Below are 19,384 nucleotides of genomic sequence, written 5' to 3'. Positions count from 1 at the left end.
CACACACACGCAGACAGACAGACACACACACACACACGCAGACAGACAGACACACACACACACACACACACGCAGACAGACACACACGCAGACAGACACACACGCACACGCGGACAGAGACACACGCAGACAGACAGACAGACAGACACACGCAGACAGACAGACAGACAGACACACGCAGACAGACAGACACACACACGCAGACAGACAGACAGACACACACACGCAGACAGACAGACAGACACACACACGCAGACAGACAGACAGACACACACACGCAGACAGACAGACAGACACACACACGCAGACAGACAGACAGACACACACACGCAGACAGACAGACACACACACACACGCAGACAGACAGACACACACACACACGCAGACAGACAGACACACACACGCAGACAGACAGACAGACACACACACGCAGACAGACAGACAGACACACACACACGCAGACAGACAGACAGACAGACACACACACGCAGACAGACAGACAGACAGACAGACACACACACACACACGCAGACAGACACACACACGCAGACAGACACACACACACGCAGACAGACACACACACGCAGACAGACAGACAGACAGACGCAGACAGACAGACGCAGACAGACAGACAGACAGACACACGCAGACAGACAGACACACGCAGACAGACAGACAGACAGACAGACAGACAGACACACACGCAGACAGACAGACACACACACGCAGACAGACAGACAGACACACACGCAGACAGACAGACAGACAGACAGACACACACACGTAGACAGACAGACAGACAGACACACACACGTAGACAGACAGACAGACAGACACACACACGTAGACAGACAGACAGACAGACACACACACGTAGACAGACAGACAGACAGACACACACACGTAGACAGACAGACAGACAGACACACACACACGCAGACAGACAGACACACACACACGCAGACAGACAGACACACACACACGCAGACAGACAGACACACACACACGCAGACAGACAGACACACACACACGCAGACAGACAGACACACACACACGCAGACAGACAGACACACACACACGCAGACAGACAGACACACACACACGCAGACAGACAGACACACACACGCAGACAGACAGACAGACACACACGCAGACAGACAGACAGACACACACGCAGACAGACAGACAGACAGACAGACACACACGCAGACAGACAGACAGACAGACACACACACGTAGACAGACAGACAGACAGACACACACACGTAGACAGACAGACAGACAGACACACACACGTAGACAGACAGACAGACAGACAGACACACACACGTAGACAGACAGACAGACAGACACACACACACGCAGACAGACAGACAGACAGACACACACACACGCAGACAGACAGACACACACACACGCAGACAGACAGACACACACACACGCAGACAGACAGACACACACACACGCAGACAGACAGACACACACACACGCAGACAGACAGACACACACACACGCAGACAGACAGACACACACACACGCAGACAGACACACACACACACACGCAGACAGACACACACACACACGCAGACAGACACACACACACACACGCAGACAGACACACACACACACACGCAGACAGACACACACACACACGCAGACAGACACACACACACACGCAGACAGACACACACACACACGCAGACAGACACACACACACACACGCAGACAGACACACACACACACGCAGACAGACACACACACACACGCAGACAGACACACACACACACGCAGACAGACACACACACACACACGCAGACAGACACACACACACACACGCAGACAGACACACACACACGCAGACAGACACACACACACGCAGACAGACACACACACACGCAGACAGACACACACACACACACGCAGACAGACACACACACACACGCAGACAGACACACACACACACACGCAGACAGACACACACACACACACGCAGACAGACACACACACACACGCAGACAGACACACACACACACACGCAGACAGACACACACACACACACGCAGACAGACACACACACACACGCAGACAGACACACACACACACACGCAGACAGACACACACACACACACGCAGACAGACACACACACACACACGCAGACAGACACACACACACACACGCAGACAGACACACACACACACACGCAGACAGACACACACACACACACGCAGACAGACACACACACACACACACGCAGACAGACACACACACACACACGCAGACAGACACACACACACACACGCAGACAGACACACACACACACACGCAGACAGACACACACACACACGCAGACAGACACACACACACACGCAGACAGACACACACACACACGCAGACAGACACACACACACACGCAGACAGACACACACACACACGCAGACAGACACACACACACACACGCAGACAGACACACACACACACGCAGACAGACACACACACACACGCAGACAGACACACACACACGCAGACAGACACACACACACACGCAGACAGACACACACACACACGCAGACAGACACACACACACACGCAGACAGACACACACACACACGCAGACAGACACACACACACACGCAGACAGACACACACACACGCAGACAGACACACACACACACGCAGACAGACACACACACACACGCAGACAGACACACACACACACGCAGACAGACACACACACACACGCAGACAGACACACACACACGCAGACAGACACACACACACACGCAGACAGACACACACACGCAGACAGACACACACACGCAGACAGACACACACACGCAGACAGACACACACACACGCACGCAGACAGACACACACACACGCGCACGCAGACAGACACACACACACGCACGCAGACAGACACACACACACGCAGACAGACGTCACTGACGTCCTGGTTCGGGAAAAATACATCAACATGCAGAATCAATCAATTTGGTCTGTTTTTGTACTCTTGATATCATTGTGCGTCTGTTACTTGACCAGGAGCAACAGTATTGTTGTATGCAGAGCTATACGTGACGTGACATACGGCTAAGTATGGTGACCCATACTCAGAATTCATTGTCTGCATTTAACCCATCCAAAGTGCACACACAGCAGTAAACACACACTCCGTGAACACACATCCGGAGCAGTGGGCAGCCATTTATGCTGCGTTGCCCGGAGAGCAATTGGGGGTGGGGGGTTTCGGTGCCTTGCTCAAGGGCCCCTCAGTCGTGGCCGGCCCAAGACTTGAACCCACAACCTTAGGGTTAGGAGTCACACTCTAACCATTAGGCCACGACTTCCCCAAGAAAATATACAATGAAAACAAAGGATATTCTATTCTATTCTCAATTCTCTCATTTCACAGGAGCTGTGAATGACAGTAGAAGTGGAGCGAGCCAAAATCTGCATATAGCATTTCATTTAAATCCATGTAAGATTATCTCATGGTATATTTGATGGGAGTGACTGAAAGCAGCGTCAGTACCAACACAGCAAAATACAGTTTGCACTATTTTTGACGTTCCCTAATTGCAGAATATTAATAGCTCAGTAAACCGCAAGACATTTTATTAACACTCAGCCAAAACCTGTTGATCTGGAATCAACTCTGTGTGTTACCTTTGCAGTGACGGTGCAGCACATCCAACGCTGCGATGAGGAACTCGTGTGCATCCTGTTGCTCGTACCCAGCCAGGTGACGTGCGTGTGTCCACACCAGGTGCAGCAGCCGAAAGGGAATGTGAGGAGAGCGATGTCCCGAGTAGAACTGAGAAAACGGGACTAAGATTTTTATCCGTTTGCATCTACACATGTTCAGACAGTCAAATCGCCTTTAATCCTCACATACTTTAGAACCCTCTGGTCCGAGTCCATATTCACCTGATTTTACGAGACAAATGTAAGATCGAGCAAATACGGACCATGCGTAGCTGTATCGCTAAAGATGTATGAAAGTGACATGAGCTGATTTTGCTGCCTCTGGGCGTGAGGTGGGCAAGTTCGGGTTAGTTAGTCGGGTATCTCAATGGTGGTTATTTCGCTGCTCGGTGGTATAAATGAGATAAAACCTAATGACCTTTCGCTTCTATATGCTGCTCTGTATAAGGGCTGTAAATATAAACAGGAACCTACAATATTAAAAATCACACATTTTATTGCATTCTGTGAACAATCTGTCTATATTAAAAGGTCTCTGATAGGTTTTGTTGGATGGTTTGAACAGGATCATAACAATCATCGCAGGATTAAATATATATATCACATTATGTAATGCATTTATGTGCATCTTATCAGAATAGTTGTAGCTTTGCTCATAGTGTCAGAAACAGCCAACTCCCCCCCACTCCCCCACGCCCCAGTGAATCGTTGCTCTTCCTCAAGCATGTACATGCCATCATCTGTGCTGAAACTTTCAGCATGCTTCATTAGATAAAAGGTGCTGCCTAAAGTCTCTCCTCTGGGCCATGTATAAAGGTAGCATTAACTTCTCATTGATGACTATTCCGCAAACATGCACAGCACAGATCGACATCAAAGTAGACCAAAAAAAAAAAAAAGATACTGTATCTCACCTCCTGAAAAAGCTGGGACATCTCACACACAAGACAGGAGTTGGCCTGCATCTCACACTTGTGTCTGTCAGACAGGAAGAAGTCCCTCAGCAGCGGGGTGTGAGTCAAAGCCTGGACAATGCAGTTCATAAAGCATGTGTTGCCCAGGTTTATCAAACCCCTCAGACCTGAGACAGAAACACACACAGAGAGGACGAATGGACGCTTGCTTCTCTCTGGGAATTTAGTTTAAGTCCCTAAGTGATGGGGAACAAGTGATTCCCCTAAACCCTGCAGGGCTTGAGCTGAGACACGGGCCGGCCAGAAGGCCAAGCTCTTCCTGAGAGCGTAAACGTGGCCTCACTCCAAATCTACACGCAACAGACACCTGCTCACTCACACGCTTCCGGTCTAGTTAAAGGAGACAGAGAGAAGGACAGAAAACAAGACTGTCCAACTGTGAGCATCTGTGCTGGGATGATAGTCGGAAAGAAAGATAGAGAAGAAAGAAAGAAAGACTACACTAAACTACAGAATGCAAGCAGCTGTTCACATCAGGTTCACGTCTTCTGAAGTTTAAGAGCAAAACAACTTTTTCTTTTCGGGTAAGAAGCAGCTCAGTGAATTAAAACAACTTGCATCTGCATGGAACTTTTTTTTTTGTTAAAATAATATAAAGGGTATTTAAATAAAACCTAGTTTCAATATTGGTCCTTAAACCCAGCAAGAAAGCACCGATTGAAGCAATGAGAGCACAAGAGTCCTTGTTATCGGAGTGGAGGTCATCACTGACCCGCTTGTTCATAGCTTCCAGTTTAATGACTGCTGCTTTAGAGAATATTTTAAGCGGAAGGGGGGAAATAAATAAATAAATTTAAAAAAAACACCTCTCACCATAGATCAGGACAGACACCTTGAACATTTGTTGCATTTGTCACAATGCATGTAATTGTACATGCCTGAGGACATTTTTTTTCCCCATCTCAGGATAAGATTCATACCCGGTTACCAGATCACAGTCTGTGTGTTTCTAAATGATTCTAAGAGGTACAGAGAGAGGGAGGGACAGCTCTGTGTTTGTGTGTGTGTGTTTGTGTGTGCGCGCGCCCAGTACAGGAGGTGATCTGAGACGTTTCTGTGTTCTGCAATCTCCTCACATACAACCTGAGTGAAAACTAATTCAGAGAGATCAAACTGCAGTGAACATGCTGCCAGTGCACCGTGAGGCTCGGACCTCACCCTCGATCCTACACGCGGAGCGGTTTACAGGAAGCCAAGCACTAACCTATGGTGCAGTTTGCGGTGATCTTCCTTCGTTTAGGGTTGTGTCGCAGTAGCTCCAGCTCTCGCTTTGTAGGTTCCCACGTCGAATATTTCTCTCCGATTCCTAAAAATTCGTTATGATAACGGAGGTCAGTACGACACGTCCGGGTATTACAGCAAATATATCATGGGCAGCTCAAACAATGTGCTACGTTCCTGCTACATGTTCTAACACTAATAAAAGGTTAAGCAATTATATTAATTTAAAAAAAACTGGCACCACATTGAATCTCATCAACTCATTGACTACAATTATAAGGTCAGTGCTGAGTGGTGCATACAGACATTAGTGTTAAGCAGACACAAGCTCCGCTCTGCAGAGCTCCTTCATTGCATTAGCGATTTCTTAACATCACACTACGCGAGACAAAGGCCGGTGTAAGGGATCTGAAAAAGTCGTTACCTTGCAGTTTCCATGCTTTCTTTTGTTCTTCTTTGGCAATCTGTTCCATATCTTTATCATATATGTAGTCTTGGCACACAAAACAGTATATTCCTCCATACAAAAGGTCTATAGCTGAGGGAGAGAATAGGAAGGAAAACCATTAGAATTAATTATGGTCCATTGTTTTTTGTTCGTTTTTTCCCCCCTTGTCAAACACTGCACGTCACTCACCATAACAAATTCAGAGGACGGTAAGAATAACTGCAGAGAGACACAGGAACACACTCCTGTGAGCACCAGGAAATAAATCTCATATTGGGAAAGAGAATTGTTGCTTACTGATTATCTAGTATTAGACTGTCACTCAGGAGCGATATGAATTATTCATTTGTTTCGGTCATCTGTTTGATGTGAGAAGTTTGTGTAATGTAAACCGCGGCTTGTCCAATCGGATACTTCCACTCCGTACCCGCAGTGATGATACATGCACTTTTGTTCCCATGGAAACGTGATGAAGGTCTCACACACAGACACACAGGACTGTGTTTGTAGATGCAGTCATGTTAACGATGACAGACTAGCGCTGCATGCTAACACTGACAGAATCAGGATCACAACGCTAACGGGGAACAGAAACCTGCTGAAACTAGCAGAATTAATGCATTTCTTTATGTATCTCAAAGAATCCCCTTTTGCTGTTCACAAGCAGGATCGATAGCATTTCGAAACAAAACTCCTTAAATCTTCAGTACCCGGAGAGCTGAAGCTGTGAAAAGATGCCAGACCACCACACCATCCTGTCAAAAACTTCTGTTCATAACACACCACTGATCACACACCAGACATGCAGGCTTCTGAATGAATAGGGGGAGTGTCTTACACTTTTAAACAAATTACAAAGAAGATTTAATTTGCTGCCATTTTAAATCCACTAGGTTTTAAGGATTGGATTAAAGTGTGTCGAGCTTCACTCTGCGTAAGCTGGAGAGGGATCGTAAATACAAAGGGGCTCATTATTTCCGGTCTGGTGGGGTTTTACCTACATTGTTCCAAATTAATCACACAAAGAAAGGACCTGTGTATTCTAATGGGAAAGCATAATGCGTACGCCTCACGGTGTATAACTACAAAGTGCAAAAACTCATTCTCTCGTTTTTATCCTTCCTTGTAATTAATTACTAGGTTGGTCTTTATTATTTATCACACCACAATACAAACCCTGGTGACACAGCTACAGCGGAGTGTGCTCAAAACTTACATGAGCTTTATTAATATCTGTAGTCAATAATATGCTTTGAGATCTAATTAGTCAGAAATGTTCGTTCATTTTCTCTAAATGGCACAGATTCAATATCACAGCTTTAGATTAACGCACTCGTTCGAGCGCATCATCGTTTCTAGGGTAACAGCAGGATGTTGGGTGGATGATATGAAGTTTTCTGTGAGGAAACGTTTATATTAAAGAGTAGAAGTGAGTGCTATAAGGATGCCGGAGGTTCTGGGAGGCACCAGTGTGTATAGCAGTTTCCTCACATCCCCTTCTGAAATGAACCTCAGCTAGAATTGATGGCTCAAGCGCACGGTTTTCCTGGTCTGAACAGAACATATTCTATCCTGGAGTTTTATTCTGTGACCTTTTGCATGCTCTGCCACATACTCCTGGGTTCTGCCTGTTTCAAATGGGTCTCGATCTTGTTCCTGTGTTTCCTTTTGGCTTCCGTCCACATTCTCCTCCGGTGGTAGGATGCTGCTTTGTGTTTGTCCGTGTTGTTGGTCTGCAGCACGGTGTTGTACGTCTGCAGCACGGTGTTGTACGTCTGCAGCACGGTGTTGTACGTCTGCAGCACGGTGTTGTACACTGCTGTGTGTTTGTGTTCAGAGTGTAACTGAGCACCACTGCTGTAAACACACTGACGTCATCAGAGCTGCAGTATCTGCCTGTCTACATCCTCCCATGTGTCCTGTAACATGGCTTGTGATTGGTCAGTCCTCTGTTACAAGATCTTCCCTATGCAACCTTTCTTAACACACTTGCAGTAGTAAAATGGCGGTGTGCTCGGACTTACCCAGTGGCAGTAACACAGACAGACAGACACACAGACGCCCACCCAGGCACACACACACCGGCCCAGAACACACACACCCCCACCCAGACACAGACACCCAGACAAACACACCCACCCAGACACACCCAACCAGACACACACCCAGACACACCCACCCATCCAGACACACACACACACCCACCCACCCAGACACCTAACTCACCCAGACACCCCCCCACCCAGACACCCAGACACCCCCCCACCCAGACACCCAGACACACACTCACCCAGACACCCCCCCACCCAGACACCCAGACACACACTCACCCAGACACCCAGACACCCCCCCACCCAGACACCCAGACACACACCCACCCAGACACACACGCACCCAGACACACACGCACCCAGACACACACGCACCCAGACACACACGCACCCAGACACACACGCACCCAGACCCACCCAGACACACACGCACCCACACCCACCCAGACACACACGCACCCACACCCACCCAGACACACACGCACCCACACCCACCCAGACACACACGCACCCACACCCACCCACCCAGACACACACCCACCCACACAGACACACACCCACCCACACCCACCCACCCAGACACACACCCACCCAGACACACACCCACCCACACCCACCCACCCAGACACACACCCACCCAGACACGCACCCACCCAGACACACACCCACCCACCCAGACACGCACACTCACACACACCCACCCACACACCCACCCACCCACCCAGACACACACACACACACCCACCCAGACACACACACACACACCCACCCAGACACACACACACACACCCACCCAGACACACACACACACACCCACCCAGACACACACACACCCACCCACCCAGACACACACACACCCACACACCCAGACACACACACACCCACACAGCCAGACACCCACACAGCCAGACACCCACACAGACAGACACCCACACAGACAGACAGACACACAGACAGACAGACACACAGACAGACAGACACACAGACAGACAGACATCTTGTGAAAATGTGCTGCAGTCAAATAACACTATGGTCTTTAAACAGAAATGAGTGGAGTTAATGGACAGCCCCATCTTACTGAAAGGAAGGGGACTAAAACATAACAGCCACCTTCTCTCCACCGCATGAGTGGTCATGTTACACCTTTTGTTGGTGAGAGGTGTTTCAGGGTGTGTGTGTGTGTGTGTGTGTGTGTGTGTGTGTGTGTGTGTGTGTGTGTGTAAAACGGTGAGGATTTCTCACCTCACACACAAACGACCAGAATAAACCAACATCATAGCAGGCCTTGTGGTAACCATGGAAACCTGAGCAGGGAAAAAGTGCTAAAGCACGCTGAGATCACAAACGAGTCTCGAGTTAGTGTACAGCTACAGAAAAGAAAAGAAAAATAAACAGCCTTGAAAAAAACAAATGAAAGCTTTCCTCTTTCTTTATTGTGACAAGACAGAACTCCAAAGAAGCGGCTATATTTTTCCCTGGTGCATTTGTAGCACGTTGATTAAGAGGCGTTAATTACCCCTCCACCTTATCCCAGTTTTTCTTTTCCTCCTGAGCAGTGCACACATCCCTCGCTCACACCTAACCTAATTAAATACTCAATGTAAAACTCCAGAGGGCAAGAGCAGACACAGAAGGCTGGTTGGGGAACGCAGCTATCAATTATTTGCTGGTGAGTTAGGCTCAAGCGTGCTAGCAGCTAACGCGGAAGCGCCGACGTTAAGTCAGTTACACACACCTTCGACCTGACAGATGGCTGAAGCGGTCATCAGTTAAGATGTAAAGTTAATGTGGGGATGCTGGCAGCCATTTGTACCAGATTCCAGACTCTTCTGTATCAGGCCTGTGTCTGTGTGGGATTTTAAAAAACCAGCATGTTTTACAGTTTACTCCATAATCCTGTGGAATATGTGTCAAAAAATAATTTCCTGTCGTCACTCTTACGCCAGCTCTTCTGTTCCCTGTCGTCTGTCCTGCAGACTTACACAGGCTGACAAACTTGAAGCTCTACTATCATTTTGCCTTTCAATATTACAAACAGATCTCCATACAAGACCAGGTTGAAGTCACTATTACAGGAATAAATCACATTAATAGGAACCAGAAGCTGCAGTTCTGTCAGAGCTGCTGTTAAAAAAAGATAACCAACACTTTCTGAATCAGGAACTAAACAGTTATAAATCCAGGTATAGTAAATACATCACTCTCCAAATTCCACAGCCACACATACGCACACGCGCGAAGGCACGCACGCAGACGCGCGCACGCAGACGCGCGCACGCCCGGGAAGGCACGCACGCAGACGCGCGCACGCACGCGAAGGCACGCACGCAGACACGCGCACGCACGCGAAGGCACGCACGCAGACACGCGCACGCACGCGAAGGCACGCACGCAGACACGCGCACGCACGCGAAGGCACGCACGCAATGGCACGCACGCAATGGCACGCACGCAATGGCACGCACGCAATGGCACGCACGCAGACACGCACGCAGACACGCACGCAGACACGCACGCAGACACGCACGCAGACACGCACGCAGACACGCACGCAGACACGCACGCAGACACGCACGCAGACACACACTCCCCAGTACAATTACCCTCTTATCAGTCTGTTTGTGTGTATTGTTTGTTTGATGGTGAACAGGACCATCCCGCCTCATTAAGAAGAGGAGATGATTATAGGCCTCTGAGCTACTAGAGGCTCAAAAGCGAATGAGAACAAACTATCCTAGCATTAGAAAAACTGGGCATGAACCTCTGACTCGAGTCTCAGATCTGATAGCAAATATTTATATTTATGAATGTGTGTCCACGTCTGTTGGTGTTTTCCTATCTGCGTCTTACCTAAATTGTGTCTCTTGGTTTTGGCATGCTCGTGGATGTGTTTCTTTGTGAAGCAGCCGAAGAAGACGCAGTGGAGACATGAGTGTAGTCGGTTCTGATGAGCGCCGCACATGTGACATATACATGACTTGGCCTGTGAGAGAGCAGAGAAAACGTAACAGTGATCAGATACAGAGACTTTTTGATTAAAGCCCAATTTAATCACAGGACAAACCTGATTTTAGGGTCAAGAATCACAACCTTTATTCTAACAGCCAACAAAATCCCCAGAGATCAATATTACAGAATATCATATCCCAGTGTGTAGAGAGAACAAAATCCTTAAAAACTCAACACACACAGAGAGAGAGAGAGAGAGAGAGAGAGAGAGAAGCAGACAGAAGGAGACAGAGAGAAAGACAGACACAGAGAGAGGGACACACCGACCTTGTTGTTTTGAGTAATTTGATAGAACACTGACAGAATGGCCTGAAGACCCAACATACATTGTAAAAAGTGTACACACACACAGTGACACGCCACACAGTGACACACCCACACACAGTGACCCAGACCCACACACAGTGACCCAGACCCACACACAGTGACCCAGACACATCATCATGCGCTCATGGCTATGTACAGATCATTACACTGTGATCTAACAGAAGAACAGCGCATCTCTGCATTTTATCCCTCTGCACACGAAAATCTGCACACGACTGTGTATTATACAATATTAGCACAGTGCTGTATTAACTATTAAAGACCACATTAAAGCAGCGTCCAGCCCCTGAAGAGAATTATGGCACTGCGCATTACATAACAGACCATTTAGTACACTGAATGCGACTCACATGCACCATGTAGTGAAAGCTTCATTTGTGTCCTCTCACCAGAAATAGCTTAGTATTAGTACAATATTGCAATGACGGCATCTGACCAACAAATGATCTGCACTATTTACGGCCGTGTAGGCCGAGCCACAATCGGCTGGAAAAGCTTTGTTAGCAAACTTTACTTCATGAGCACAACACTTTATTCTTCCCAGAGAAACAAACGGCCAGAGGTACTAAAGTGTAGTGAATGTGTTGAATATTGTCGCTCTCTCTCTCTATCGGACCAGCCCTAATTTACATTTCCCCCACAGTCCAGTCTTTATTACATGCAGTGTAGCTGTTGACCTGTTGTTACTACAGCTGATGACCATCAGTGATGGACTGCATGACTCTACAGTCTGGCCGCAGCCTCATGTCTTCACACGGGTCTGTGTATTAATCACTGATTGTGGTGCTCTAGAGCCTAAAAAAACTCCAAAATAATGAATGCATCAACATTTGTTAACAGAAATTAATTTGATGCTGAAGCCAAATACAGCACTATATTGATGCCTGTTTATCTTGGACAGACAAGGGAGCTTAGTCAAGCGAGCACATTTATACCAGCTGCCCTGATTACTTTTATCGGTCCTTTCTCTCGCTCTCTTTCTCTCGCTCTCTTTCTCTGTCTTAATCATATTAGATGATGTATTGATTTGTACTGAGCTGAGACTGGAAGGCAAGACAGATCAGTATTCTGTTTAATTCCAACAGCCACACACACACACACACACACACACACACACACACACACACACACACACACACACACACACACACACACACACACACACACACACAGACCCTACCTATCCAGCCAATACACCCACACCCACCCACCCATCCAGGCAACACACCCACCTATCCACCCATCCAGCCAACCCACCCACCTATCCACTCAACCCCCCCCCACATCCAAGCCACCAAGCCCCCCCACACACGCATCCACAAATCACACACACACAGCCGCCCACACACTCAAGCCCCCCCACACGCATCCACCCATCACACACACACCCAACAAACACACACACAGCCGCCCACACACACTCAAGCCCCCCACATGCATCCAAACAGTTACCCACATCCAACCCCCCACACACACCCCAATCACACATACTGTACCCCCCAAAATCCAACCCACCAAGCCCCCCACACACGCGTCCAAACCCTAACCCACACACCCATCCCCCCCCACACACACGCGTCCAAACCCTAACCCACACACCCATCCCCCCCCCCCCCCACACACACACACACACACCCTACCCATCACACACACACTCAACCCACCAAGCCCACCCCACACACATGCATCCAAACCCTAACCCACACCCATTCTACACACACCCCCCCATCCAACCCACCAAGTTCCGCCCCCCCACACACACATGCGTCCTAACCCCAACCCACATCCGCATCCAACCATCCAACCCACTTGCATCTGACCAACACCCCCAGTCAGTTTTCGGTCGGCGCTCAAACAATCCTGACAAAATTTAACAAGCTATGGTATTATAGGGAAGGTGTTACCAAGCTTTAGGGAAATGGTGTGCTGCCGCTGGGAATGTGAAATGACAGAATGAGTGCACCTGCATGACTGAACCAGGCTGAAAGTCATCAGGTCACATACCGAGGCAGAAACCAAAAGCTCTCTCCAATCTTCCCTCACAACAGATTATTTAATCCGATTAAAAGTGATTCACTTCTCAAAAGAAATTGTACCTCACGCACCACCTACAGACAAGCCTCAAGTTCCCCCCATACTGTTGTCTCTGTGCTGCAGTCTTCTACAAACTCTTCATCCACCCATGTTAGTAATGCTTTAGCTCATGATGCAGTAATTAGTAATGCATCTAACCTTCACATCTGTGCAGGAACGGTTCTGGAAAACATCAGTAATACTAAACAATTTAGTAAAATATACACAGAGGGTCTCTGGCTTACAGCATCCATAAAATGCATCTGAATTTGGCTTCTTTAGATGCGAGACTGCTCTCAGTAACACTTTTCCGTTTTGTCATTGAAACAACCGTTTATTTTCACTGAGATTATAAGGATGTGGGGAAAAAACCCTCCATATTTAAAATCCAAAAACACAAAAAACAAAGCATGTGTACAAGAATCTATAATAATATATTCAGGAATTGATGTGGAAGGTAAAAGCACAGCTTTCTTTTCCACCCCACGCACACTTTGGAGAGAGAGGAACTGGACACTTTACACTGAAATTAACATCATGTTGGTAAAAATCCAGTGATTTCTAGCGGTTCTAGTGTTCCATAGTTTGGGCTATGGAACACTTCACTCCATACTTATTAATATAAGCTTAAATGAGAATGGCTCGGTTTGTTTAATGACGCTGAATGGAAGACGCACTTTGTTTTTGTTTTTTTTGTTTTTTTTTCCCTTATCAAATTCCTGCTCCAAGTTTCTGCAGCAACCAACTATCCAATCAGCAATAAGATGCTGCATTTCTACATCACAGACAAAGTAGGAGGCATGTGGGTGATAAACGAAGTCAGGGGAGGAGAGAGGCATGAAAGAACAAAGGGGGGGGTTAGAGAGAGAGAGAGAGAGATGACTGACACACAAATGGAGATCAGGGGAGAAGAGAGAATGTGTGTATGGAGGGAAATGGAGAAGTAAGATGCAAAAGAAAAATAGAAGGAACTACACATGTAAATGCAACACTGTTGTGTAATAAGGGAAGAGGACATCGATTAGCCTTAGACTCATTTCTGCTGCAGGGCTAAAGACACAGGAATAGACCCAAACTCATCCATAAAGAAATCGAATTTAGAACTACTGAAATGGCCAATTAACTTTAGTCTACAGTTTACGCTTCACATCCGGAGTTGTGTACGACGCTAAATAGGTCTACAGATAGAACTCGGTCATGTCTGTACTAAGCATTTTATTCTTGGTGCTTTTTGGTCCAAATGGCTTGAGCCTTCATCCTTCACCTACATCTGATTTAAAATGTCTGCCGAGCCTCTGGGGCAGGAACACACTCCGGATGAGACGCCAGTCTACTACACTCGTTCACACTTTGTGGCAGTTTGCAGTCACCAGTCCAGCTAACATGGAAGCTGGAGAACCCGATGGAAAGCCACATGGACACAAGGATATGAAACTCCACACAGAGTAAACCTGAGCTGGAAAACACTGAAGTTCCAACTGTAAATATTATGTTGCTGACACTGTTTATCATGATAACAATATTAGACTGGAATTTTGATTAGTCCACCATAAAAGATCATCCATACAATCCCACACACATGAGAAATATCACCGGTCATAGTTTGTTTAAGACCCCCAGCAGCTCAGGCAAGTCCACGTTCATGTTCTCTTTGAACCTACACATCACACACGATCAGTCATGGGCTCATTAGCACAGCTTCCAAAGGCAGGAGATTCATTTCTTTTCTCTCCTGCTATTTCTGTGTCCCCTCTCTTACTCGTTTCCACATAGTCAATTTACTGTAATGGTGGTAACCATGGCAATGAGGTGTCACGGCAGCACGTCCTCCATAAAAACCTAACGACACGCGGCCGCAAAACCCAAACGTGATGCCGCTGAAGCCAAATACACCAAAAAACACTGGGCAATTACTACACACGGTGTGGAAAAAAGCCCCAGTGGACCAAGTTTGGCAGAAATCAAACAATACTCAGAAGTCAAATCTTACAAATTACTAATTTTTTTATGTACAAATCAGTGGACTATGTAATTTGTGTTCAACTAATTACCTTTTTAATTAGTTCCTAGACAACACATCCACAACGGGCACAAGCTAAATTCTATTTGCTGATGTAAACACCGGGGAATCTGTGCGCTGTTGTAGGTCAGTGTTTAAAGTCAAACTGGGACTTGTTTATATTCCACCCTCACAGCACGTCACTGAGAGACGAGGAGAGGACATTTGTTGTAATAGTTACCCGTGTCTCCACCTTGCCAGCCACTTAACAGAATTGGATACGATTCACAAATACAGTTCCATAAAGCTTGGACTTATTCTTCACGTAACTGACCTCCTAAAGATGGTAAATACTGAAATCAAGAGGATACACGTACACGGTGCAGACGGCCTGTACCACACACCAGCGAACTCCTGCTTCGGATCTGTTTTTGGGGTTTTTTCTATACAATATGGGCTTCATTGCCTGTGAAATGCTTTTAGTGAGTCAAATAATTTATTGGAATATTTACTGGAGAAGAAATATGGAGCATAAATACACACACCTACACCAACCAGTGATGTTGATCACACTAATGTTTTCTGGGCTTTATAGCTTTATCGTTTCAGGAAGGTGACGGTGAGGGAATACTGTATTTCACAGGTACAGCTGAAGGCACCAGAGCACACTGATAAGCACCAACGCTGTAGGAGACGACATTGTAGGAAAAAGTGCAGACTTTCCCTTAGCGGCCCCACTCTACTCTACACTACTGGAACTACAACTCAAAGACGGTTAAATGTGACGGTAGACGTAGCCCACACAATCACGCGTCCCTCTGTTGATATAACGCAACACTTGGGGTTTCCTCTCCACAAAGAAACACAAAGACAATAGCATAAACATCACTCCGGGCTTGAACACCAGATTTCTATCCTGTGAGCTTTATAATCGGCGCATGATCTTTTCCATCTTTTTTGTTTATTTTGACAACAAGAATATAAAACCTGCTTTCTTGCATGTTTAAGCTTTGCTTAAATACTACACAAAGAAGTCAAACATAGAATTTAAAAGCAGAACGCATTCATCGTTACTCATTGCACCAACGTGATAACCAACATTAAATATTAATGGCACCATAAATGCAGTTGTCAGCTGGATCGTGGTCAGATCTCATCTCATTGGAACATCAGCCCAACCTAGTAGTAGATCTGTACCTAATAAACTAAAGAAGACAGACATTTCAAGAACCTTATGGTTAGAGTAATAATTGGGCGGTCCAGTATCCCAACAATAGATACACAAAGTGGGAAAAGCTCAGCTTGGGAATTAGGACGAGTCTGGCTTGGGAGTTGGGACCTGAGAAGAACAGGGCACTTTTCAGGAAACCAGCTGCATTATGGCCAAATGTTGCGCCAGATGTAGCTTACCTTGCGGCCCACGTTCTGCTTAGCATTAGAAGCAATAGAAACGCTCTGCCATAATTACGACAGGAACGTCTATGAGCGCTATTTTCCTTTGATGACACTGTATCCTGTGGGATAGTTTCTTCTCCCTAAAGGAAACTTCCTATCTGAGGCCTAGTCAGAATTTAAGATGGACATCTGCACAGTAATCAGACAAACTCTCTGCGATACGCTGATGCTACATTGCGTTACGTTGGTGACGTGCTTTAAGAGAAATCGTGTTGTGTAACTTGACACAACACCGATTCACTGTGTCCATTTCTAGCTCAGAGAACTGCTACATCTCTATCTGCAGTGTGAGACAGACTGTGGAGGCAGTCTTATCTTTACTAACATACACTAGTACAAATATAGATGTACTTCAAACTATCCATCAGATAAACTACGCATGTTAAATCCAACTGAAAGGGACGGTAATTAAACCTGTCCCTGGCCACATTGTGAGACAGACTTGCGGAGCTGAGTGTATTTACACCAGCTTTAATCAGGTCTGATCAACAGATGCAGGATATAAATGGAATCGATACAAGAGACCAGCACTGGTTTGAAAAGGCTACCACAAGATCATCTGTGACAAATGATGTGTGTAACCTATAATCACGACGGATCCTGGTTCTTGGGACGGCCTCACTTCTGTCGTTTACATGTGCACTGTGTTTAAAAACGAAGCAACCGTCACCAACCTACTGACCAGGTATGAGGGGACGGGTGTGACTGGGTTTCAGCCGTTAGATTTCAGGCTGAAACATGAAAGTTTGACTAAAATATAACAACAGTGTGTGACTGAAGAAATGTACAGAACAGAACCAAGCAGAGATCAAGCCACTTTACTCTCTCTCTCTCTCTCACACACACACACAGCTCACAATGCAGCAGGCTAGCTGATCAGACTCTGCTGCCACACACTTATATATTTTATATATATACACACACACACACACACATATAGCTGAAAGCGGAACAGGGTGAAGTTACATCCCTTTAGTGAGTGTAGTTGTAAAGCCAGACAGAGGTAAGTTTGCACGGTCCGGTTGTGTGTATGTGTGTATCCGTGTCTCTGTGCCTCCCCCCACTACACTACACAGTAGCTACCTTGCGTTTCCTGGTTTCAGCCGAGCCGCTCCACACAAAGCACTGGTAAATAACACGCAGGTTCTGCTTCCAGTTGTCCACTTTAAAGCCGTTCACGTGGGAGCAGCCGGCCGGACCCATGGTCGTGTAATCACATCCGCACCCCGGCGGATATTCAGCCACAGGACACAGCAGCGACGAACACAGGACACAGGCGGATTTTTATCCACTGTTTGTTGGGTGTCTGCAGGACACACAGACGGTCACGGCACCACTGAACACGCGTGTCTTACACATACGGCAGCTTTACGCGACATTTAATCCTTATTCCTGAAAAAGCTCTCGCATCCGAGCGCCCACGCCGCAGCGTGATGTTTAATCCCGGGGCTACTTTAATGTTGGATTTTCCAACTCGGATGTTTTAATGGACGGCAATGGAATTCAAGTGAACACCGTGGGCGACACAAACCTCACGGCACCTCTCTCTGATTGGCCGATGGCTCATCCTGTACGTCTTCGATTGGTTAGGGGTTGTGCCATTATGCGCAAAGCCCCGCCTCTACTCAAAGAACCTGTGATCTGATTGGCCACTCGAGACGGAGATTATTTTTTTCCCCTACCGGAAGCTTTAGTGAAATACTGTGTGTCGAGCAACAGGAAAGCTTGCTGTGTCCGTGTTTGTTCCTTTCTAACGCTACCAGATAATAAAGTTGAAGTTTCACACATATACCACGATCAACTGTGGAGTGATTAAACTTTATATATCTACACAATTAAAGCCTAAATATTAATGTTTCTACACAAATCTACTTGTTGTTGGCTCCGCCATATTAACTACGTCATTTCCGGCACTGCTCCCTGTACCGACAAGGACTTACACAATTATAGAGATGTATTTCATCAGTTACTCAAAGCAACAAGACATAAAAGTGTTCAATTTTATACCTTGAACTTTACTTTTCCATGCCAATTTAAAAGCTAAAACCTTCCTAAAACTAATAATAATAATAATAATAATAAATACACAGATAAGTGTCTGTTGGATTGGTTGCTTTGTTG

General features: G+C 46.7%; 1 protein-coding gene across 1 annotated transcript in view; it reads right to left on the bottom strand.

Moving 5' to 3' along the window:
• Positions 1-18,842, bottom strand: part of usp22 (ubiquitin specific peptidase 22) — a 27,285-nt gene extending 8,443 nt beyond the window's left edge. The window contains exons 1-6 of the mRNA XM_060863849.1: positions 18,347-18,842; positions 11,251-11,383; positions 6,326-6,439; positions 5,885-5,986; positions 4,621-4,787; positions 3,668-3,815 (exon numbers count right to left, since the gene is read on the bottom strand). Of these exons, the coding sequence (XP_060719832.1) occupies positions 3,668-3,815; positions 4,621-4,787; positions 5,885-5,986; positions 6,326-6,439; positions 11,251-11,383; positions 18,347-18,466 (784 nt within the window). The 5' untranslated portion in view covers positions 18,467-18,842. The remainder of the gene's footprint in view (positions 1-3,667; positions 3,816-4,620; positions 4,788-5,884; positions 5,987-6,325; positions 6,440-11,250; positions 11,384-18,346) is intronic.
• Between the last annotated feature and the right edge of the window lie 542 nt (positions 18,843-19,384).

The sequence above is a fragment of the Tachysurus vachellii genome, chromosome 2 (genome assembly GCF_030014155.1).
Source record: "Tachysurus vachellii isolate PV-2020 chromosome 2, HZAU_Pvac_v1, whole genome shotgun sequence".
NCBI lineage: Eukaryota > Metazoa > Chordata > Actinopteri > Siluriformes > Bagridae > Tachysurus > Tachysurus vachellii.
The sequence above is the reverse complement of the archived record's forward strand: the minus strand, read 5'-3'. Positions and strand labels throughout refer to the sequence as shown.